The following is a 24352-nucleotide window of genomic DNA, read 5'->3' on the forward strand; positions in this document are numbered from 1 at the left end:
TCTCAGCCAAGTCATAATGTGTCTTGAGTTTCAGATGCCTGATGTAGGGAAATTCACAACACCCACCTCACAGGCTGTTGTGAGGATTAAACAAGATAATGAATAAGCCATGCATGGTGGCTCATGCCTGCAATCCCAGCACTTTGGGGGGCTGAGGTGGTTAGACTGCTTGAGCCCAGGAGTTCAAGACCAGCCTAGGCAATGTGGCAAGGCCCTGTCTCTACAAAAGATACAAAAGTTAGCCGGGTGTGGTGGCACGTGCCTGTAGCCCCAGCTAGTTGGGAGGCTGAGGCAGGAGAATCACTTGAACCCCAGAGGTTGAAGTTGCAGTGAGTGGTGACATTACACCACTATACTCCAGCCTGGGTGACAGAGCTAGACCCTGTCTAAAGTAATAATAATAATAACGAATATATGACACCTAGCCAGGCCTTGCCACTCACCCGGTATTTAACAAACCTTCCTTCCTTTCTCTCCTATCCTGACCACTGCATAAGATGGGCCCCAAAGCCCTGGCGACTCCAGCTCTAGAGACGGATGGGATGAGACACCGGCTAGAGTTTCCCTGTGTAAAGTATCCTCTACACTGACGATGAGGCTTTTCCTTGTTTAGATCTTAACCTTGTATCAGTCTGGCTTCCTTTCCACCTGGGGGAAGTGAACTCTGTCTCTGTCAGGGAAGCCCCTTCTGGCTTTCAGCAGCCCTCGTGCACCCCTGCTTTTCTAAGCTAAGTAATGCAGCGGGCACTCTGAGGGACAGAGAGCTGGCGGATCTTGCACATCATCTGATAAAAACTGCGCCTGTCAGGTCCCAGGAGGTGCGGCAGCTCTGTCAGTGGAGGCTTCCTGCTTCCTTAAAACCAAGTGGACGGCCAAGGTCACAGCGGTGGTCTGCTCTTCACTGGGGCAGGGGGATGTAGCTCCAGTTTGCCCTGAGCTCTTGGTCCTGACTGCTGGGCCATCTGGCTTCACCCTCTCTTCTGCAGACAGCATTCTCTATAACCCGCAAGCTTTGGGAAACCCGGGCTTTCATGAAAGTTGTGAGTTAAGTGCTAGACGCAGGCACTGTAGCTGCTTCCACCCTACCAGTGAGTCCTCCACTGCACCCCAGCTTCCAAGGCCAGGCCTTAATATTAAGGCTCTTCAGTCTACAAAACTCTGCCCAGCGGAGGTTGTGGTGAGCAGAGATCATGCCACTGCACTCCAGCCCGGGTGACAGAGCGAGGAGACTCCATCTCAAAAAATATATACATATATATCTTCCCAGTACTCTCACAACACTGGTGAGAGTGTGAGCTTGTGGTCAATCCATGCTGGTCAAAAATCTCTCAAAACCTGTTTCCAATATCTGTAAAATGGGGTTTAAAAAAAAGGTGCCTGGCTCATCAGCTTACTGTGTGAGGATGACATATGATCATGCACATCCAGCCCTTGGCACAAGCCTGGCACTCAGTAAACATTACCAAACTTCTTCTACTTCTGCCCCTACCCTGCCCTTTCCCAACTTCCCCTGGCCCCAGCACCACCTCAGACTTCTCTGCCTGGGGCTGGATGAATCAACTGCGTGGGGCATTCACTTAACTAATCTGGTCCGGCAACCAAACCAACCCAGAGACTGCTGTTTTCATCTCGTCGTCAGCAAAATTAGAGGCCAAACGGAATTCATCATACATTGAATCTGAAGACTGAAATTTACCCAGAATGTCAGCTAGCAATGCAGAGACCATAAAAAGCACCCTAGAAATACAATACAGTTTTACATTCTGATAGTCGTCTGTTTTCTGCAGTCATCGGAGAGGTTCATAAAAATGAGACTCTTCCTGGGTATGAAACAAGAAGATTTATGCATCCAGAACAAAAGCAAAGTTAAATTTCCTGCTATGCCACACAGGGAGAAGAAAAGTAAATTAACATTCACAGGACGTCTGTCATGTTTTCAAAAATCAAGACCAAGAATGTATTTTATTTCAAACTGGTGCTTTCATTAAAAAAATTTATAATTTAGGACTTCATTGTTTTTAATTTCTATTCTCATAGCCTACTCACATTCCTTTTGCTTGTCATGTTTTCTTTTCAATGCTTAACAACTCTAGATGTAGTCCTAACATTTTGTGCTTTTCCTTCTTCGAATTAGACTATTCTCATACTAAATTTTAGTTTTGTTCTGAACATAATATTATGCAACAAGCTATGGCAGCTAAAATGAAAAACCACAGACAACAAAAAAAGTACCACAAAATATTAAACATACTTGGTTGCCTCTCCAAAATCTCTTGAAACTTCTTCCTTTCGTATTCAACTGACTGCTGCATGAGATGAGGCCTGATGCTACTGATAGCAAAGTTGGCCATGTCCACTTTCATTAGGTCCAACACAGAAAAAATTTCTCTGAAAGAAAAAAGGATTTAGAACCAAACACTTATAAAGTAAACATAGTATTAAAGGAAAAGAGGACCAGACGCATGGCTCACGCCTGTAATCCCAACACTTTGGGAGTCCAAGGCGGGAGGACTGCTTGAGCCCAGGAGTTCCAGACCAGCCAGGGCAGCACAGCAAATGTGACAACACGATAAAAACTGATGGATCCACATGAAGGGTCTGTGAGTGTTGATTGTACTGTTTTTGTAACTTTTCTGTAGGTTTGGAATTTTTCAAAAGAAAATGTTGTTTTCTTTTTCAAAAGAAAAACTTTTTTGTTTTTTTTTCTTAATCCATGAGTACCAAGACTTCAGGAAGTTTAAGTTGAAAATAGCTCTGGTCTGGACACAGTGGCTCATGCCTGTAATCCCAGCACTTTGGGAGGCCAAGGCAGCCAATCACCTGAGGTCAGGAGTTTGAGACCAGCCTGGCCAACATCGTGAAACACCATCTCTACCAAAAATTAGCCGGGCATGGTGGTGCGTGCCTGTAATCCCAGCTACTCAGGAGGCTGAGGCATGAGAACTGCTTGAACCCGGAAGGTGGAGGTTGCAGTGAGCCAAGGTCACGCCATTGTACTCCAGCCTAGGCAACAGAGTGAGACTCCATCTCAAAAAAAAAAAAAAAAAGAAAAAAAAAAAGAAAATGCCTCTGAATTGTAGTTGCCGGAGTATGATTAACATATTTCCATACCTGAAAAGGGGCACTATTTCCTTAATGTCCTTTAGTTTCTTAACTTCCTCATCTCGAGCAGGTGCACACAGTGTCCCCATCATGCCAATAATGAATTCTGCCAGTTTGGAAATGTCTAGGGCCCCATTCTCTGCTTCCTGCTTTATCAGATCCAGATCCAAGACTTCTGTTATCTGGTTTCTCAGTCTAGTATGACCAGGCAGCAAGAAAGATAAGAGAGTCTACAAGAGAACACAGCTACGTTTAATCAAAATTCCTTAGACATCATTTCTAATTATATGCAATTTATAACTATCCAAATAAGGGCTTACCAATTGCTATGTAATATTGCACATCTTTTACCTCTTATTCAACAAACCTACAGAAAAACATGCTTACAAATCATTTACAATAGCTACTCAAGCTTTCATTTAAGCTCTACGTAGCAATTAAATGGATAGGAAAAAAACTGTTAATGGTGAAAAAAGAAAAGCATGTTTATTAATGTGAGCCTGTGAGCCAACCACAGATGACAATTTCCATGCATACATTTCTTCTTTGATGCTATTGCTAAAGGCACTGCAAAAAGTCTCTCCACCTAAAGCTTTCTTGATCCCAAAGGCTGAGTCACTTTTTGGCCATTATAAATGGAATGTGTCCACATCTATTAAAACTTATAAATAATCTAGATTTTGCGAAATAACTTTGTTGTCTTTAATGCCTTCAGGTTATCATGGTTTGCTTAAAACTTTTTTTAAAAAGGGCATTAAGCCAAAAACACTCTTGATCCACCTTTTGGCAAGTAATTTAACTTCTTGATCCTTCAATTTCTTTAAAGACTTCTGGTGGTGACACAAGGAGTTGAATACACACTCCTAACACACCAGAAAAGCATCACAATTCCCTCTTTGCCTCACCTCTTTGATTTCTCCTACAAGTTTGATAGCATGGTCATACGCTGGGGGGTCTTCACTTAGCTGTGCACTCAAGCAATCCCAAAACGCTTTATGTACAATCTCCTTTACTCTCTTCTTCAAGCTGGGGCAGTGAACAAAACAAACAAAAGGGCAAAAACCAAAATATTTGAGTTTCAAATCACTTTCAAAAGCACAAATAATATGGGTTTAGGGTAAGATCAATCCCAGTGATTTTGATCAAGGAAAGATTTCCCAGGTATACTTCAACTGATGGCATACTTTATTTTAAAAGTTAGTGATTTTTGGCAATAAGCATCTAATTGGAAAGAATCGCTCTCAACTAACTGGACAGCCAACATTAATCCAAGTAACAGCATATGACAGTGCCATATAATAAGAATATTGAAAAGTCCAAAGCTGTTAATTTTAGTTCCCTGTTACTAGCAAGTTTCTTAAGATGTTTACAATTAGGTAGTCTAAGATAACAATTTAGGCTGGGCGTTGTGACTTACGCCTGTAATCCCAGCACTTTGGGAGGCCGAGGCAGGCAGATCACCTGAGGTGAGGAGTTCGAGATCAGCCTGGCCAGAGGCTGCAGTGAGCCGAGATAGTGCCACTACACTCCAGCCTGGACAACAGAGCGAGACTCTGTCTCAAAAAAATAAAATAATAATAATAAGATAACAATTCAGTATGTAGTAGGTTGAAGGACTTTATTTCCTAAAAATATCATATTCCCATGTGATACATGGGACAATTGCTTAACTAGGTACCAAACTATAACAACTTATATATACATCACAACGTTTCATTAAAACCAGTATTGGCCAGGCATGGTGGTCCACTCCTGTAATCCCAGCATTTTGGGAGGCCAAGGCGGAAGGATCACCTGAGGTCAGGAGTTCAAGACCAGCCTGGCCAACACGGTGAAATACTACCTCTACTAAAAATACAAAAATTAGCCGGGCGTGGTGGCGTGTGCTTTATAGTCCCAACTACTCAGGGGGCTGAGGCAGGAGAATTGCTTGAACCTGGGAGGTGGAGTATGCAGTAAGCTGAGAATGCACCACTGCACTCCAGCCTGGGCAACAGAGCAAGACTCCGTCTCAAAAAACAACAACAACGGCCAGTGCAGTGGCTCATGCCTGTAGTCCCAGCACTTTGGGAGGCTGAGGCGGGTGGATCACGAGGTCAGGAGTTTGAGACCAGCCTGATCAACACGGTGAAACCCCGTCTCTACTAAAAATACAAAAATTAGCTGGGCATGGTGGTACATGCCTGTAATGCCAGCTACTCAGGAGGCTAAGGTAGGAGAATCGCTTGAACCTGCGAGGCGGAGGTTGCAGTGAGCCAAGATCATGCCACTGCACTCCAGCCTGGGCAACAGAGCGAGACTCCATCTCAAACAACAACAACAACAACAACAACAACAACAACAAAATGTCTTTCTGTCATGAGCACAAAACAAGCAATTCTTCATTATTAAATGCAAAAAAGTACTATCTCTGCAGATATAAGAAATATCTGTGAAGTCAAATTTAGAAGCTTCCTACGGAAGACACTTGCCAGCACAGCAGCCATTCCTCCTTCTTTTGTGAACAGAATCCCACTGTTTTTCAGGGCAACAATATACTCTGCCTATGACAATAAATCATGACTGATCTAACAAGCCCATCACAGTTCATTCCCTTTTACCCGACTTAAGCGTTCCAGGTTCACTTATAGCAAGGGTAGCATGTTACTAAATTCTGATTAACAAAGTGTCAGCAGATGTCTCTTTCACGATTCCAGGGGAAGATGTTCCTCTCTAACAAAAGGAGAGCCCTAGTCCTCCCAACCTTTTCCCTCTTGCCCAGAAGGCTGATGTATGATGGGATGTTTGGAGCTGCAGCATTCATCCTGCAACCAGGAGGACAGGCCAAGAGACTCTCAGGCACCATCCAGAATCCTGACTTCAGTGAGTTGCTGACAGAAGGGCACTTGCACACATATTTCCTTGATTCTAAAACAAACTCCCCCACCCCCCAATATTTTAATCTCTCAGAAACTTGGATCTTTCTTAAAATCAATGGCATTTTTATAATTATAATGGGCAGTGTTTTTCTTATGACAGCACATTTTTAAAAGGGGCACCTTACAATCAATAGAGTTTTTGATTCAATAAAAAAATAGTTAAGTGCCAGGCACTAGGGACACTGAGAATAACCCACAGTCTTCGCCTGTGCAACAAAACCAATGACTATAGTGCAGTGTGATAGTTTCAAAGAAGAGTGAATGAAACAAGGCAATGAAAACACAAGATGAGGCAGCTAGATCCTACTGAGTAGGGAGACTTTCACAAAAGATTTTTAGACCTTTTATTTGATTTTTGAAGAACTGGTGTTCCTTGTTTAGGAATATTTTTTAGCAATAATGTACAAAAGGAAAAATATGTCCGAATATATTGGTATCAACTGAAGGAAACATTTCCAAAACTGGGAAATGGCAGTGCTCTACTAAGCAAGATAATTTAGCAACCACCTTACCTGTTTTCCGGTAATTCAACTGGTTTAATCTGAAAGTCTCCATTTACTACAATTTCATGGGCTAGAGCCATGTTGGTGACGCCTCTCGCTGTCTCTAGAAGTTCTTCTACTGTCACAAAGCGAGGAGGACTAGCTGTAACAGAAACTCACTGTAAGAGATTTGCTTCTCTAGATTCGAATTTCTATTAAAATAAGAAGACAGTGGTTCTGATACTGGACAATAATTTCAGTTATTGCCTCTATTAAAATGTTTGTTCTGAGGCCGGGCACGGTGGCTCAAGCCTGTAATCCCAGCACTTTGGGAGGCCAAGACGAGCGGATCACGAGGTCAGGAGATCGAGACCATCCTGGCTAACACGGTGAAACCCCGTCTCTACTAAAAAATACAAAAAACTAGCCGGGTGAGTTGGCGGGTGCCTGTAATCCCAGCTACTCGGGAGGCTGAGGCAGGAGAATGGCGTAAACCCCAGAGGCGGAGCTTGCAGTGAGCTGAGATCCAGCCACTGCACTCCAAGCCCGGATGACAGAGCGAGACTCCGTCTCAAAAAAAAAAAAAAAAAAAAAAAAAATTTTTGTTCTGGCATTTTCAAACAGCAACAGAATGTTACTTCATATTCATTTTTTAACCCTTGAATCCTAAAAGCAGAGATCATCTATTAATACTCAAAACATCTGGTTTTCACTAAGACTGGTCAAATGAAAATAATTACAGTAAACTGAAACTTAGGAAAACTTAAGTTACAGATGATCATCTGTCCCATAAGCTGAGGGTTTATTTTCTAATCTTTCTGCCTCCTGTCTACCCTAAAAAAAAAAAAAAAAAAAAAAAAAAAAAAAAAAAAAGACACCAGATTTAAGATCTTCTCTTTTGCTCCCATTAGCAGTTTACTTTTGCACTACCACTAACACTGCCACAAATGAATCTCCCCAAATTAACATAGCATCAAGGCATCAATCACAGTGGTTCACACCTGTAATGCTAGCTCTTTGGGAGGCCGAGGCAAGAGGATCATTTGAGGCCAGGAGTTGGAGACCAGCCTGGGCACCATAGTGAGACCTTGTCTCTACAAAAAAAATGTAAAACTAACCGGGCATGGTGGTGCATGCCTGTAGTCCCAGCTACTCGGAAGTTGAGGCTGGAGGATCACTTGAACCTGCAGTGAGCTATGATCATGTCACCGCACTCAAGCCTGGGCAACAGAGCAAGACTCTGTCTCAAAAAAAATAAAAATAAAAAGTTGTAAAAAATTAAAATAGCATCAAGTCCTTTAGGGTGCCGACGGTGCTGTTTAAACAATGCTAAAACCACTATCTTGTATAGGATACTGTGACAGAATATGACAGCTCTGCAGTGGTCAATGGACAGATCAAAAGATGTGTGACACAAGAATTTTCTAGAATGCTGATCCAGTTAACCAAAAACTTTGAAAAAGAGCCATCTCTGATTTCTCTCTTTCCCCTGCTCTTTTATCCACGTCCTGTAGATTTTACCTCTGTATCGACTGCTGCAACGGCCTCAAAATTTGTGTCCATCTTCTCTCTTTTGATAAAGCTTAAGACTGATCGTTCAAAAAGAAGGTTCTAAACCAAGGAACAAAGGGGAATTCTTACTCTTAAAAGCCTATGATAAGGCCAGGCTCATGCCTGTAATCCCAGCACTTTGGGAGGTCGAGGCAGGTGGACCACCTGAGGTCTGGAGTTCGAGACCCAACTGGCCAACATGGGAAAACATCGTCTCTACTAAAAATACAAAAATTAGCGGGGCATGGTGGTGCACACCTGTAATCCCAGCTCTTTGGGAGGCTGAGGCGAAAGGATCGCTTGAACCTGGGAGGTAGAGGTTGCAATGGGTGGAGATCACACCATTGCACTTCAGCCTAGGTGACAGAGCAAGACTCTGTTTCAAAAAAAAATTAAAAAAAAAAAAAGTCTCTGATAGCAATTCTCAACCTTTAGCCTATACTGGAGTCAGAGGGAGGACTTGTGAAAACAGAATGCTGGGCCCACTTCTCAGGGTTTCTGATTTAGCAGGTCTGGAGCAGGGCCAAAGAATCTGCATTTTTTTATTTTTCTATTTTTTTTGAGATACAGGATCTTACTCTCTCACCAGCAGGAATGCAGTCACACAATCATGGCTCACCCCAGCCTCAACCTCTCATGCTCAAGCCATCTTCCCACCTCAGCCTCCCGAGTAGCTGGGACTATAGGCACATCTGGTTATTTTTTGTATTTTTTTAGAGACAGTTTCACCATGTTGCCCAGGCTGGTCTCAAACTCCTGAGCTTAAGTAAGTGATCCACCTGCCTTGGCCTCCCAAAGTGCTGGCATTACAGGTATAAGCCACAGCACCCGACCTAGAATCTGTGTTTCTAACAAGTCTCCAGTTGATGCTGATGGCTCCAAACACCACAGTTTTGAGACACCACAGTTTTGAGAAGTACTTGCCTAGAAGATGAATATATTAATTTTATGTGATAGTGATAACATCTGGCCTTAAAATTAGATAAGTAACGTCACTGGTTTGCCCAGGTTTGTTATAAAAGATCTTCTTAGGCAGGTGAAAAGTTATTTTCCTTCTTTTTTATTTTGCTCATCAAAGAAAGGAAAAAAAAAAAAAAGGAACCAAATGAAAGAGCTGGTCATACCCTGTCTGGTAAAAATCTTTATTTGGTCACAAGGGGAAGTTGGGAAAACTCAAAATTCTTCCTCACAACATTCTCAGCATTTCCAGAGAATATGAATAAGAATACAGAATAAATAAATCTGGTTTTGTGGATATTGCTAAAACATAATAAATATTCAAAATCAAAGCCCAATATATCTTTTCAATTAAAAAAAAATTTTTTTTAACTTTTAAGTTCAGGGGTACATGTGCAAATTTGTTACACAGGTAATCTCGTGTCACGGGGGCTTGTTATGGAGATTATTTTGTCACCCAGTTATTAAGTCTAGTCCTCATTATTTTTCTTGATCCTCTCCCTTCTCCCACTCTCCAGTAGACACCAGCGTCTGTTGTTCCCCTCTATGTGTATATTATTAAGATGTCAATTTTCCCCAAATCAATCTATTGGTTAAATGCAATCCCAATCAGAAGGCTTTTTTGTTGAAACTGACAAACTAATTCTAAAATTTATATGGAAACACAAAAGACCTCGAAAAGCCAAAACTATTTTGAACAAGAAAAATAAAGTTAGAGGACTGACACTGATTTCAAGACTTATTATAAAACTATAATAATCAAGACAGTGTATTTTTAGCATAAGGATATATAGAAATTCAGGGCAGAATATCCAGAAATAGACTGATATACACACACACATATGTATATATGTGGTCAACAGACAAAGATAGGCTGGGCATGGTGGCTCATGTACTTTGGGAGGCTGAAGCAGGTTGATTGCTTGAGGCCAGGAGTTCGAGACCAGCCTGGACAACATGGTAAAACCCTGTCTCTACTAAAAATCATTTAAGCCCAGGAGACAGAGGTTGCAGTGAGCCAAGATTGTGCCACTGCCCTCCAGTCTGGGTGATAGAGCAATACTCTGTCTCAATCAAATGGTGCTACAACAATTAAGCATCTATATGTAAAAGAATTACTCTATCACGCCTGTAATCCCAGCACTTTGAGAGGCCGAGGCAGGCAGATCACAAGGTCAGGAGATCGAGACCATCCTGGCTAACATGATGAAACCCTGTCTCTACTACAAATACAAAAAATTAGCCAGGCATGGTGGCGGGCGCCTGTAGTCCCAGCTACTTGGGAGGCTGAGGCAGGAGAATGGTGTGAACCCAGGAGGCCAAGCTTGCAGCGAGCTGAGATCACACCACTGCACTCCATCTGGCTTTGTGGATATTGCTAAATATAATAAATATCCAAGCAAGACTCCATCTCAAAAAGAAAAAAAAAATTAATTACTCTAGATCCTTCTCTCACATGGTAAACAAAAAGGAACTCAAAATGGATTGCAGAGCCGGGCAAGGTGACTCATGCCTGTAATCCCAGCCCTTTGGGAGGCCAAGGCGCAAAAATTGCTTGAGGCCAGGAGTTTGAGAACAGCCTGGGCAACATGGCGAAACCCCATCTCTACAAAAAATACAAAAATTAGCCAGGTGTGGTGGCATGCGCCTGTAGTCTCAGCTACTCAGGAGGCTGAGGCGGGAAGACGGCTTAAGCCCAGGAGGCGGAAGTTGCAGTGAGCCATGATCCCGCCACAGCACTCCAGCTTAGGTGACAGATAGAGACCTTGTCTCAAAAAGAAAAACAAAAGAATCACAGACAAAAATCTTTGTGATCTTGGATTAGGTAAAGATTTCTTAGATAGGATACAAAAAGCTCAACCTACAAAATAAAAAATGGATAATTTGGATTTTATCAAAATTTAAAGTGTACACTCCATGACAGACTCTATTAAGAAAATAAAAAGGTTTTTTTTGTTGTTGTTTGTTTTTTGAAACAGGGTCTTATTCTGTTGCCCAAACTCGAGAGTGATCATAGCTCACTGTGGCCTCAACCTCCCGAGTAGCTGGGACTATAGGAGCACGCCTGGCTCAGTAGGGATTTGCTGTATGTATACATATGTATAAATATATGCTTATTTTTAAATTATTTCTGTTACCAGTTATCAGAAAATGAAACTTCCACTGTGGGTACGTCAATATCAAGCATCAGGTGTTATTATCAAGCATCAGGTGTTATTAAACTCCACCAAGTTCTTACCCCTTAAGAAGAAACTCAGATTAATATTAGGACTTCCAAGTTTTTAACTTTGCTTTTGCAAAAAATAATAAATGTCTTATCATCTGAAATTTACGAAAATAACAGAAACACATCAAGTCCTCTCGGTGAATTTTTTTTTGAGACAGAGTCTTGCTCTGTCACCCAGGCTGGAGTGCAGTGGCACGATCTCGGCTCACTGCAACCTCCGCCTTCCGGGTTCAAGTGACTCTCCTGCCTCAGCCTCCCAAGTAGCTGGGACTACAGGTGCATGCCACCACACCCAGCTAATTTTTGTATTTTTAGTAGAGACGGGGTTTCACCACGTTGGCCAGTATGGTCTCAATCTCTTGACCTTGTGATCCACCTGCCTTGGCCTCCCAAAGTGCTGTGATTACAGGCATGAGCCACCGTGCCTGGCCGGATTTGTTATTTCCCAATAATTTTAGTCATCTGGGTAATAATAGGCACCATTACTTTGCTGCCTAGTCATGAAACACAGTGGTTGGGGCAAATCAGTAAGAAATTTCTCTTCCTCTAGACTCTGTTGAGTATGACCTTGAACAAGTCACTTAAATCTTGCAGGGTCTGTGTTTCTCCATATGCAAAAAGAAGAGACTTAAGGGTGTGCTATGAAATATAAGAATCCTCCAAATTTTAAACAAGCGCATTCTCAGTGTTTTGGGCATACTTGGAACAAAACAGCTTGCACCAAGTACTAAGAACCTCACCATTCAGGAAGAAGAAAATTTTCAGGAACTGTCCATGTTTGAGACTACTTAAAATCAAACTTATCAATGACAGGTATCTGACCATGAAAGATAAAAGCTACAGTTCTAAGATATGATCAGGACATATTACCCATGTACATATAGAGGAATTATTCATTGCATACAAATTATAGGGTTGTGGGGATTTTGTTTTGTGAGAGTTCTCAAATTTACCAATTTCATAAATGAAAACTTGGTAAAGATTGCATAAAATTGCATAAAGATGCAATTTGGTGGATAACACGTCTTCACCTCAGTTTGTGAAGAGAACCTGAGTTGTAATAAGAGCCATGAAAAAATGGTAAGGTCAACTCAGACATGGTGGTGCACACTTGTAGTCTCAGCTACTAGGGAGGCTGAGGTGGGTGAATCACTTGAGCCCAGGAGTTCAAGGCCAGCCTGGGCAACATAGAGCAATCTGGTCTTAAAAAAAAAAAAAAAAAAAAAAAAAAGTAGTTACATGTAACTTACCCGGGAGTTTATTTTATATGACACAAAGCTAAAGTTGTTGCTAAATTCTGTTATTTTGTTACAGCATTTGCCCACTGATGCCCTGTTAGAGAAACTGAAAACCATGTTAGTTTAAACATGACTTTTGAGAGGCTGGCAGACAGATTCCAAAATAAAATGAAGTTCTAATTTAGAATGGTTATAACTCTCTTTCTTTACAAAGGTATCCTGAGATGTCTCTACACTCTGAAAAGATGCTGTTAGTCACATAAGTGGATGGACATTTATGGAGGGCAAGACGGCAACTGTCACTCAAACAGCTACTATAGAATGAGTACAGTAAAGCCAGGGTAAAGGTTACCCATAGTACTTATTATGTTGATGGAAACTGCTTGTTAATTTGTCTTCCTCACTAGCCTGCAAGCTCCATGAGGACAGAGAATCTGTGCCTGGTTCACTGCTGGATCCCTGACATACAGTATGCACTCAACAAATATTTGACTGATTGAATATGGAAACACCATAATTCAAAGGCTAGTCACGAGCTTTAGAAATGTAAGTTCTCATGTCACCTATTCATCTAAAGATGACTGGGATCTACTAATTAAATTCACAAGGACCCGATTTCATAAACGAAGGTCCTAAGTGGGAGATATTAACTGGAATAACAATTGATGTTTGTCATCTGAATATAGCATCTTTTACTGGTCAACTAGGTGGTTAAATGTTAGAACAGAGGGTATTTTGTGAGAAGAGCATTAAAGTATAAATAGTAGAAGATCTTAGAGAAAACATTGTTAAGTTACAGTTGACTGATCCTTACTCTGTTTAAAGGATCTCTGTTTAAAGAACAGATAATCTTTTACAATCAAATCACCACCTCAAATCAGTACCAATCAATTTTTTACAAGCCAGCCATTTTTCCTTTTTCAATGTTCTGCATCAGTTACATCAGCAATTCCACTCTTTTTTTTTTCTTTTTCTTGAGATAGTTTCCCTCTTGTCACCCAGGCTGGAATGCAATGGCACAATCTCAGTTCACAGCAACCTCTGCTTCCCAGGTTCAAGCAATTCTCCTGCCTCAGCCTACCAAGTAGCTGGGATTACAGGCACGCACCACCACTCCCGGCTAATTTTTGTATTTTTAGTAGAAACAGGGTTTCGCCATGTTGGCCAGGCTGGTCTTGAACTCCTGACCTCAGGTGATTCACCCGTCTCAGCCTCCCAAAGTGCTTATAGACGTGAGCCACCGCGCCTGGCCTAGCAATTCCACTCTTAAAGTATTATTCTGTGTTATAATTTAAAACAATAAATGTTCTCTTTTTGCTACTTACATTTTAATTTGTAGAATTCCAAATGTGATTTTAGAGTTAAACTCAGTAGCTACACATTTACAGAGTTTGGGGGAAATGTCTGCAAACTATTAATTCCATAGTTTGTAAATCCTTATTTATGCTCTATGTGTTCAATAATGCTTCCTTAGCTGATCCCCAAATAATGGGGTCTTAGCTTTATCTTTTGGGTTTATAGCCCTGTACCTACCTAATACTACAGGAGAAATAGGAAGTCAGACAAAAGGAATATCTTAGGGCATTGATTTTAAACCTTATTTTGGTACAGACCACTAAGAGAACTTAATGAAAGCTTCCATGACCTTATTTCTAAAAACACGCATATCAAAACAAATGTTGATGTACTTTTTTGGCTATTACTAGATCCCCTAAATCTTGATCATAGGTCCCAGGATGAGTAGTTTTGCCTTAAGGGCATAACTACACACAATTTCAGATAATGTAGCTTAGTACTGGTTTGACATTAATTTGGAATCATGCCATCAGACTGACAGGATGCCAAAGGTGAAGCCATCAACCAAAGAATGGCTGAACCTATAAAAGTTAAAATTATTTTAAAAAATTAAAAGCAACCAACCAACTGTTGGGAGAAACTGAGGCAGGGCTTGCATGTCTGACATAATGTAAAAGAGTCTTGGAACATGTCCGAGGTCAAGGGTCTAAAACCCCTCGTGGCCTTGGGAACACCAAGCTCTGTGCTAAAGGGTGGAAGGCTGCCCTGCTGCACCATAATCTAAGCCCAGGGCATAAAAACCCTCGTGGCTTGAATGGAATCCAGGGCTCAGGGCACAAAACCCCTCGTGGCCTCTGAAATGTGTCTAGACTTGCTGGCTCCTTGCTTCTAGCACTGCTAGGCTCATATATCGATTGTATCTTAAACTAGAAGAACATGTTTCCCATTATCTCAAGTAGCGGAACATGTTCCACACGCTTCAAAGAAAATGCCAAACTGTCACAGCTGTAGATCGTGTGCTTGATACACTGCTTTCTTTCAACCCCCACATCCTCACCACCCGCTTCTTTGTTTGATTACCAATAAATAGCGTGGGCTTCTAGAGCTTGGGGCCTTAGCAGCCTCCATACTAGCATCAGCCCCCTAGACCCACTTTATGCACTCTTAAACTTGTCTTTTCTCATTCCTTTGACTCTACTGGACTTCGTCACCCCCACGTTAGGTCTGGCCGTCCCAACAACCAACAGACCAATAAAGAGTGACTGAAGACATAAACCAAAAGTTCTTTAGCAGAAACTATAGATTGTAAAGCTATCACGTTAGCCATATACATCTACATTACAGCAATCAATCCTGGTCTCTTTATTTTTTTTATTTTTATTTTTTTGAGAGAGGTTTGTCTTACTCTCTCATCCAGGCTGGAGTGCGGTGACATGATCACGGCTCACTGCAGCCTTGACCTCCCCAGCTCAAGTGATCCTCCTGTCCCAGCTTCCCAAGCAGCTGCGACTACAGCCATGTACCACCATGCTCAGCTAATTTTTTTTTTTTTTAAAGACAAGGTCTCACTTTGTCACCCAGACTGAAGTGCAGTGGCACAACTTCAGCTCACTGCAGCCTCCACCTCCCAGGTTCAAGGGATCCTCCTGTCTCAGCTCCACAGGTAGCTGGGACTATAGGCATGTGCCACCATGCCCAGCTAATTTTTATTTTTTGTAGAGATGAGGTCTCATTATGTTGCCCAGGCTGGTCTTGAACTCCTGGACTCAAGTGATCCTCCTGCCTCAGCCTCCCAAAGTGCTGGTATTACAGGTATGAGCCACTATGCCTGGCTAATCCTGGCATCTTTAAATGCAATAGATGACATGTTAGTAGCAATAATATAACAACAACTAATGTTTATTAAGCATTTATTACCTGCAAAGCACTGTTCTAACTGCCTTACAGGAATTCATTTAATCTTTACCGCTACCCTAAGAAATATTGTACTTTCCTCATTTTAAAGACAGGAAAACAGAAGTTTTCTGACTACACATATTGGAGACAGGCCTACCAAATGCACGATAGACTGTGCTAGTAACAACATGCTTCCGTGGACACAATTTGACCTAATAGTTGATTTATTAAAATCTATGTGATAATAAATCAGAATAAAATAGGGTCCATTAATGTTTGCTAGAAGAATACCATGTTGACTAATAAATTGCCTGGGAAGGGCTTTGATCATTTTAGAAGAAACACACCCCAAAACCCAAAAATGTCTGTACTTTTTCCAAATATGTACAACTACTGATCATCTACAATTTAAAGGGATAACATCAATACCGACATTGCTAGACTATGACGTTCCCTCTTAAAAACTTGCATTTTTGGACTCACTTCAAAATGCTTGAGGTACTCTTCATAAAAGACATGAATTGAGGCAACCACTGGGAATGCCTGAAGATACTGCCACCCTTTCATTTAAGAGGCTTGCTCCTTGCCAGGGATCTGAAATGACTTCACCACACACATTCAGCAAACTGAATTCCCTCAAGCTTGTGGGAACTAAGCCTTCAGGCAGAGAATTAGGGTGTGGTGAACTTACTCACATTTTTTTTTAACCTGCACAAGCACAGTCCTGGCAGGAATTAGCCTCAGACTTTTCAAACACCCTTTCAATAAAAGCGGCAATTTGTACTCCACCCTCCTATTTCTTAGAGCACTTCAGAGACTGGAGTGTCACTGAGGCTGGAGAAAGAAAGGCACATACTGGACATTATTCTAAAATGTTAATTTCCCATGCAATTGAAAATCCACAAGTAGCTAGGCTGCCAGCTGAGGAACTGCTATCATTCCTAAATGCGAACCTAGCTCAGGGCCACATGCACAAGGAGGCCTCATAAAACTGTCACCTGAAAACAATGACAATATTGCATCTAATCAAAGTCAAATTTGCTTACAGTGAGGTCTTTGCACTCTTTGGGGGCTGGAGGAGTCTGACTTTATTGCTTTCTGTAAGGCTTCATCAGCACCTTCCACAGCATCTTCGAGGCCTTGCTCAGAATCATTGGATTTTGATTTTCCTGCTTCATTTACATTGGACTTGTCAAGGTTTTCAGACATTCTCAATTAAGTTTATCCACTTTCCTAGGAAAGAAAAACACAAAAAAAGAACTAAAAGTATTCTAGCTCTGTCACCAACTAGCAATGTGACTCAGGGCAAATCATTTAATCTCTTTGAGTTTCAGTTTTCTTGTTTGTAGAATAAATGAGCTTGCTAAGATCTTATCCAGCTATAATACTCCACTTCAATGACTAAACAGATACTTGTAAAATGACATTTGTAATTTATCAGATTTCGGGATCTCAGGTAGCAGTTAGTTGGAATATCTTTGTCCTACTCCTGAGTAGCATGTTACAGGAATACAGGGCCTTAAACTATTAGAAGACACACTTTAAACTGCCTGCTGCTACTATTTTAATCAGTGATTCAATCTTAAATTCTTTACTTTCATTCCTAAGAGCAGATTGGTAAACTCTTTGGAAATAATGCTTTTAATCGGGCTTACAAGTGAATATACCGGGCTAAAGGGTTGATTCCTTGATATTATCACGTGAATAAGATACCTAGAGATGATAGAAACTAGAATTTTATTTTATTTTATTTTATTTTATTTTTTTTGAGATGGAGTTTTGCTCTCGTTGCCCAGGCTGGAGTGCAACTGAGCATTCTCGGCCCACTGCAACCTCCGCCTGTTAGGTTTAAACAATTCTCCTGCCTCAGCCTCCCAAGTAGCTGAGATTACTGGTGTGTGTCACCACGCCCAGCTAATTTTTTGTTTTGTTTTGTTTTGCACTCCAGCCTGGGCGACAGAGCAAGACTCTGTCTCAGAAAAAAAAAAAAAAAAAAAAAAAAAAGGCCTGTTTTAATTACAGTAAAAGTTTTAGTCAATTCCTCCCCTCTCCCTTTTCCTAGGGTGTTTCTGGGAGAGAATAAAGACACAATGTTTCTGCATTTGCTGAAAATAATCAACATTTGTAACATCAGCACTTGAAGATCACAAAACATTTTCATAAGCACTAATTAGACTTTCTTACACACAGGGAACATAATCAAGTGATCAAAAGAAATGTCAACTGATTTAGGGAGTTTGGCAGACTGTGTTCTGCATATTAGAGAGGTGAAGAATCACCTGATAGAATTATGTGACATTTCAGAGAACTCCATTAAACAGAATGAAGTTACTGGAATTGAAATATTCAGGCCTGCTTTTTTTTTTTTTTTGAGACAGACTCTTGCACTGTTGCCCAGATTGAAGTGCAGTGGCGCCATCTCGACTCAGCTCACTGCAACCTCTGCCTCCTGGGTTCAAGGGATTCTTCTGCCTCAGCCTCCCCAGTAGCTGGGATTACAGGAACCCGCCACACGCCTTGCTAATTTTTGTATTTTTAGTAGAGATGGGGTTTCACTATGTTGGCCAGGCTCGTGTCTAACTCCTGACCTCTAGTGATCCGCCTGCCTCGGCCTCCCAAAATGCTGGGATTATAGGCGTGAGCCACTGTGCCTGACCCAGACCTGTATTAATATGAAGGTTGTTTTCATGTATTTCCCCTTTCTAGTCTCATTTTAGCTTCCAACACCCCACTGGAGACACCCATCTCCTCTGTATCCTAAATCCTATTAGGGTCAGGAAATGCTCCAAGATCCAAAGGATAACATTACCAGCATATTCTATGAGAAAGGACAAACAAAACGCTTCTAATTTTATCCTCTTCACACGCTGAGAAGGAGCCCAGGAGGGATGAAGTAATTCATTCTGTGCGGTGAGGAGGAAAGGCAGGATTTCTAGGTCTCTAATCAGCTTAGTAAACTAACCCCATCCTTTTATGATTGAGTTCAGGTCCTATCTCTTCCCAGGACACTTCCCAGACCTCACCAGTGATTGCACCTTTCTCAACTCCTGCAGGGCAGGCTAGTCGACATTTAGCATTTGTCACTGCCTTAAATTCAATTCAAAGTGTGCTTATTTAAATAGAAAGATGCAAATACATAGTCTAGAGGGGGAGGCAGACAGGCTTACAAGGAGCCATAATGAAACTTAAGCCTTAGTGGCATTATGAAATTGCCCAGGGAATATAGCAGAGGAAGAAACTAACTCCGCCTGGAAGGAGATTGAGAAAACCTTCCCAGAAAAGATGACATTTACACTGATCTTTAAAAGGAGTAGGATTTCACCTAGTTAAAACATGTCTGGAGGGGGAGAGGAGGTGAAAAGAAGGGCATTTCACTCAGAGGACAGAAGCCAAGGCACAAGAAAATCAGAAAAGGAAGTGGCTAGTGATAATGGAAAGATGCGTTGGGGCCAGATGGTAAAAGTGCTAGTTTTTATTTTAAAATTCTCCACCTAGATTTCGAACTTCTTACGAGCCAGGAAAAGTCATATTCCCCACTTATGCTCCATCCGTATATCCCCCAAATAGACACCCACAAGTATCTGTTGATAGAGATGAATCCCTACGTCATCTCTGTGATGTCATTGTATGTGGGAGGGGTGGGCGTTGGTTTCACACACACCTGGGCCCCAATTCTGGCTCTTTACTAGCTGAGTAACTTCAGTTTCCTCCTCTGTAAAATACAGCTACCTACCTGCTTGGTTTGGGGGAGACATGAAACGAGGGATCGTGCACGGCAGAGGCTGGCACACAGCAGGCCTTCTACAAATGGGAACTCTAATTAAAGGGCTCTAGGATGTGGCCAGGAACCATTTAATTTGCTTATATCGCGCGCATCCATTCAACCCCCACTGTGTCTAAAAAGAGAGCCGAGGGGAGGAGGATTCTCGCACTTGCCAAGAAGACGGTCATCCGTCGGGGCTGCACGCGGGCCTAGGCTGGACACAAGAGGCTCCCCAGCAGAAAGGGTCTTTCAGCAAAAGAAAGGGGCTCTGTCCCCGGCGCCGGGAATCACCTCCTCTGGCACTGAGCTCCACTCGCGCCCGGCGTCCGGATTCCGTTGTAAACAGCTGTTCTGGCCAGCGAGGGAGTGGCAGGGCCGGGAGCAGGGAGGACGCGGGCGCGCCGAGAGGGCGGCCTTGAGGGGTGAGCCCCACCCGCCCGCGGACCCCGCCTCTTCCTCGCCTGCCCCCGACATCCCGGGACGGGATCCGACGGGAAGAGACGAAGAGATGCCTGCGACTTGGACCGCGCGCCTCCCAGGCGGGCCCCGCCAGCCTCCGCCCCAGCTCCCGCTCTCCTCACCTGCCGCGGAGTCAGCGTTCTTCCTCCTGCCGCTCCCGCCGCGCGAATCAGGCGCGGGCTGGCGCCGCGGCGGAAGCCGGAGGGATGCGCGGCAGGCTGGGGGGGTTCAGCCTCTGCTCCTCCGAGGCCGCATCCCTCGCCACGCGGCGGGCGGTCCTCCCAGCCCGACTCGGGTGGGCAGCGGTCAGAGCGGCCGCTTCTCAGCATCAGGAAGGAGGAGACTGCTCTTGGCCGGGAGGCGCCAATATAGGGCAGCGCCATGTCTTCGTACGGAAAGGCAGGCGGTTCTTTCCCCTGCTTGCCGAAGGGGTTCAGTAAGCGGTGACTCGCAGCTGGGCGGCGCCATGTTTCTTCAGGGAGCGGTGGAAAGCGTGGCCGATGACCGCTGAGGGGGCTCCGTGGGCAGTGGCTCCGAGCCAAGAGTGGCCCGCTCAACGCAGCGAGGCGCCATTTTTCCGTACGGAAACGTAAGAGGAGCGGCCGAGTGCCCGCCGATGAGTCTCAGCGGGCTGTGGCTCGAAGCTGGGGATAGCCCGCCCCACGCAGGGAGGCGCCATGTTTCCATACGGAAAGGCGGAGGGCGCGGCCACATCCCAGTCCCTGGGATGGGTGACGGGAGGAGAAAGGGAGGCGGAGAAGGCGCGGGTCAGTCAAAAGAAGAAATACGAAGGAACTGCATCGGAAACCTTCCCCGTCCGTTCTTTGAAATTTAATTATGCCATCCTCTTTGTAGCTACACGAAGTTTATTCCCCTTCTCTCATTTTGGCTGTTTTTAAAAAAGTTGGGCCGGGCGCAGCGGCTCACGCCTGTAATCCCAGCACTTTGAGAGGCCGAAGCGGGCGGATCATGAGGTCAAGAAATCGAGACCATCCTGGCCAACATGGTGAAACCCTGTCTCTACCAAAAATACGAAAATTAGCTGGGCGTGGTGGCGCGCGCTTGTAGTCCCAGCTATTCGGGAGGCTGAGGCAGGAGAATCGCTTGAATCCAGGAGGCGGAGGATACAGTGAGCTGAGATAGCGCCACTGCACTCCATCCTGGAGACAGACCGAGACTCCGTCTCAAAAAAAAAAAAAAAAAAAAAAGCAACAAAGCAGTTGGAGTGAAATTGCTGTTTTCAAACACTGCTAAATAGATCACATGTGGGTAGTTATTGCTAACGTATTGAAGGCCGAGTGCAATACAAGACCCTCAAACCATTTACTGACTTGCATATTAAAGTCTTTTTGCTTTAAAAAAGAAAAAGACAAAAACAGTTCTCAGGTGAAGATTCCCTTTTTTGGAGGAAAAAACACCAAAAACCCTTAAGATACTCAACTAAATGGAACTGTTAAGACCTGCAAAGAAAACATGCAGTTCTTCTGAGTCTAGACTCATACCATAAAGTCTCCAATGTTTTTCAGCAGTGAGTACAACTTGCAATCTCAGGGGCAGGGGTTGGAAAACTATTATCCGAAACTCTGGGGCGTGATGCCAGACAAGTTTTAAAAGCTTCTCTGGGAAAGCAGGCTAGAACCACCTCCCTTACCTTCCTTAAAAGATTAATATGGCCGGGCTTAATGGCTCACGCCTGTAATCCTGACACTTAGGGAGGTCGAGGCGGGCGGATCACCTGAGGTCAGGGGTTCAAGACCAGCCTGGCCAACATGGCGAAACCCCGTCTGTACTAAAAATACAAAAATTAGCTGGGCATGGTGGCAGGCACCTGTAATCCCAGCTCCTGGGGAGGCTGAGGCAGAAGAATCACTTGAACCTGGGAGGTGGAGGTTGCAGTGAGCAGAGATTGCACCCCTGCACTCCAGCCTGGGTAACAGAGTGAAACTACATCTCAAAAAAAAAAAAAAATTAATATGACCAATTTTCACTTGGTTAGGAGCAAGTGAATGAATACACTCAAGTTTCACCTGGAGAGGATACTGCAACAGTACCAAAATCACTGATTTAATTTGGGATATTTCACTTGTAATCTTGTAATGTTATGTACTGTTTCAATATTCAAAAACTATATATAGACACATTCCATTTTGATCTTTGGCTGCAAGCACTGGAAATTCAAATTACCTTAAGGTAAAGGGAGTTCACTGCAAGGACATAGGACTTGGAGGGAGAAAGGTGGCAGCCACTCTAGAGGTCGGCTACTGCTCCTGGACACACGGGATCCCTCTTGTCACATCTCTGCTTGCTGTAGTCCATTCCACTCTTTATGCTACAGGGTGGTCTCTGTACTTTCTTAATTGATGCTCCTCAATTTAAATTTAAATCTCATCTCTACTAAAAATACAAAAAATTAGCCGGGCGTGGTGGCGGGTGCCCGTGGTCCCAGCTACCCAGGAGGCTGAGGCAGGAGAATGGCATGAACCTGGGAGGCGGAGCTTGCAGTGAGCCAAGATCGCACCACTGCACTCCAGCCTGGGCCACAGAGCGAGACTATGCCTAAAAAAAAAAAAAATTCCTAGTGTAAGTGGACCTGCACAGTTCAAATTTCTGGTGTTGAAAGGTCACCTGTATATCTTCACAGTGCACTCATGCCACATAATCATTAACTTAGTTAAAAAGGTATTAAAAACTTTAGCTCTAATGCCCAGTTTACGAGAACTATAGGATACAAAGGAACGTGATAAAGGACAGCCCAGACTTGTCATCAGAAAAATTCAGACTGAGGAAAACGCAAGAACAACTGACCAAGTTTATTTAACAATAGAGACAGACACACAGACAGACAAAAAGACAAAGATATGAGAAGGGTGGAAGGAGAAAGGAGAACTTACTTTTTTTTTTTTGAGACAGAGTCTTGCTCTGTCACCAGGCTGGAGTGCAGTGGTGCAATCTCGGCTCACGGCAACCTCTGTCTCCTGGGTTCAAGGGATTCTCCTGCCTCAGCCTCCCGAGTAGCTGGGACCACAGGTGTGTGCCCCCACGCCCGACTAATTTTTGTATTTTTAGGAGAGACGGGCTTTCACCATGTTGGCGAGGATGGTCTCGATCTCTTGACCTCGTGATCCGTCCATCTCAGCCTCCCAAAGTGCTAGGATTACAGGCGTGAGCCACGGCGAGTGGCCGAAGATTTTTTTTTTTTGAGATGGAGTCTCACTCTATCATCCAGGATGGAGTGCAGTGGTGCATCTCAGCTCACTGCAAGCTCCGCTTCCCAGGTTCACACCATTCTCCTGCCTCAGCCTCCCAAGTAGCTGGGACTACAGGTGCCTGCCACCATACCCAGCTAATTTTTGTGTGTGTGTGTGTGTTTTGTTTTTTTTTTTTTTTTTTTAGTAAAGACGAGGTTTCACCATGTTAGCCAGGATGGTCTCGATCTCCTGACCTCGTGATCCGCCCGCCTTAGCCTCCCAAAGTGCTGGGATTACAGAATTTACAGATTTTTTGTTTTTTGAAACAGAGTCTCGCTCTATCGCCCAGGCTGGAGTGCAGTGGCATGATCTCGGCTCACTACAAGCTCTGCCTCCCAGGTTCACACCACTCTCCTGCCTCAGGCTTCCAGGTAGCTGGGACTACAGGCGCCCGCCACCATGCTCGGCTAATTTTTTGTATTTTTTTTTTTTTTTAGTAGAGACGGGGTTTCACCATGTTAGCCAGGATGGTCTCGATCTCCTGACCTCGTGGCCCGCCCGCCTTGGACTCCCAACGTGCTGGGATTACAGGCTTGAGCCACTGCGCCCGGCCCAGAACTTACAGATTTTTAAAGAGAAACTTACACACATCAACCAGGTGCAATTTATGGACATTTGAATCTCCATTTGAATAAACTGTCAAAATCATTTGAGATCATCATAAGATTTCAACACTAACTGCAAACCTGATATTAAGGAGTTGTAGGTTTATGTGAATGACAATGGTATCATGGTTGTTTTTTTAATGTCCTTTTTGTCATGCACACCAACATTTTATAGCTGAAATATGATATCTGAAATTTGCTGGGGTGAGTGAGGAATGAGTCAGGGTATAGATTAAACAAGACTGTCCATGAGTTGGCAGTTGTCACTGTTAGTTAATGGGTACAAGCAAGAGTTCGTTACTCTATTTTCTCCACTTTTATATGTTTGAAATTTTCCATAATAAGCTTTAAAAATTGTGTTTTTGGAAGCATTAGGACAGTCTGATTTCTGATTTGTCTACAACTTAAGGTAATTAGCAAATTCTTTTTATCATAGCCTAAGTTTCTATCTTGCATCTTTAGGGAGTACCTTTCAAAACACAAACCCCATTCCTATTAACATGTAATTATCGTTTTCTTTACTGTTTAATGCTTTCTTATACAAACACTGCAATGTCATAACATCTAAATATTATGTTCTATAAAGCATTGAGCACAGTAATTATAAATC

The 24352-nt window shown here is 43.2% G+C and overlaps 1 protein-coding gene across 8 annotated transcripts in view; it reads right to left on the minus strand.

Annotated features, from left to right (window-relative positions):
* Positions 1-20380, minus strand: part of TCP11L1 (t-complex 11 like 1) — a 32609-nt gene extending 12229 nt beyond the window's left edge. Inside the window, exons 1-6 of one of the 8 annotated variants that reach the window (XM_077960381.1) lie at positions 20012-20234; positions 16714-16900; positions 6533-6661; positions 4008-4128; positions 3112-3332; positions 2252-2388 (exon numbers count right to left, since the gene is read on the minus strand). In XM_077960381.1, the coding sequence (XP_077816507.1) occupies positions 2252-2388; positions 3112-3332; positions 4008-4128; positions 6533-6603 (550 nt within the window). In that variant the 5' untranslated portion in view covers positions 6604-6661; positions 16714-16900; positions 20012-20234. 8 annotated transcript variants of the gene reach the window in all.
* Positions 20381-24352: the final 3972 nt, after the last annotated feature.

The sequence above is a fragment of the Macaca mulatta genome, chromosome 14 (genome assembly GCF_049350105.2).
Source record: "Macaca mulatta isolate MMU2019108-1 chromosome 14, T2T-MMU8v2.0, whole genome shotgun sequence".
NCBI classification, from domain to species: domain Eukaryota; kingdom Metazoa; phylum Chordata; class Mammalia; order Primates; family Cercopithecidae; genus Macaca; species Macaca mulatta.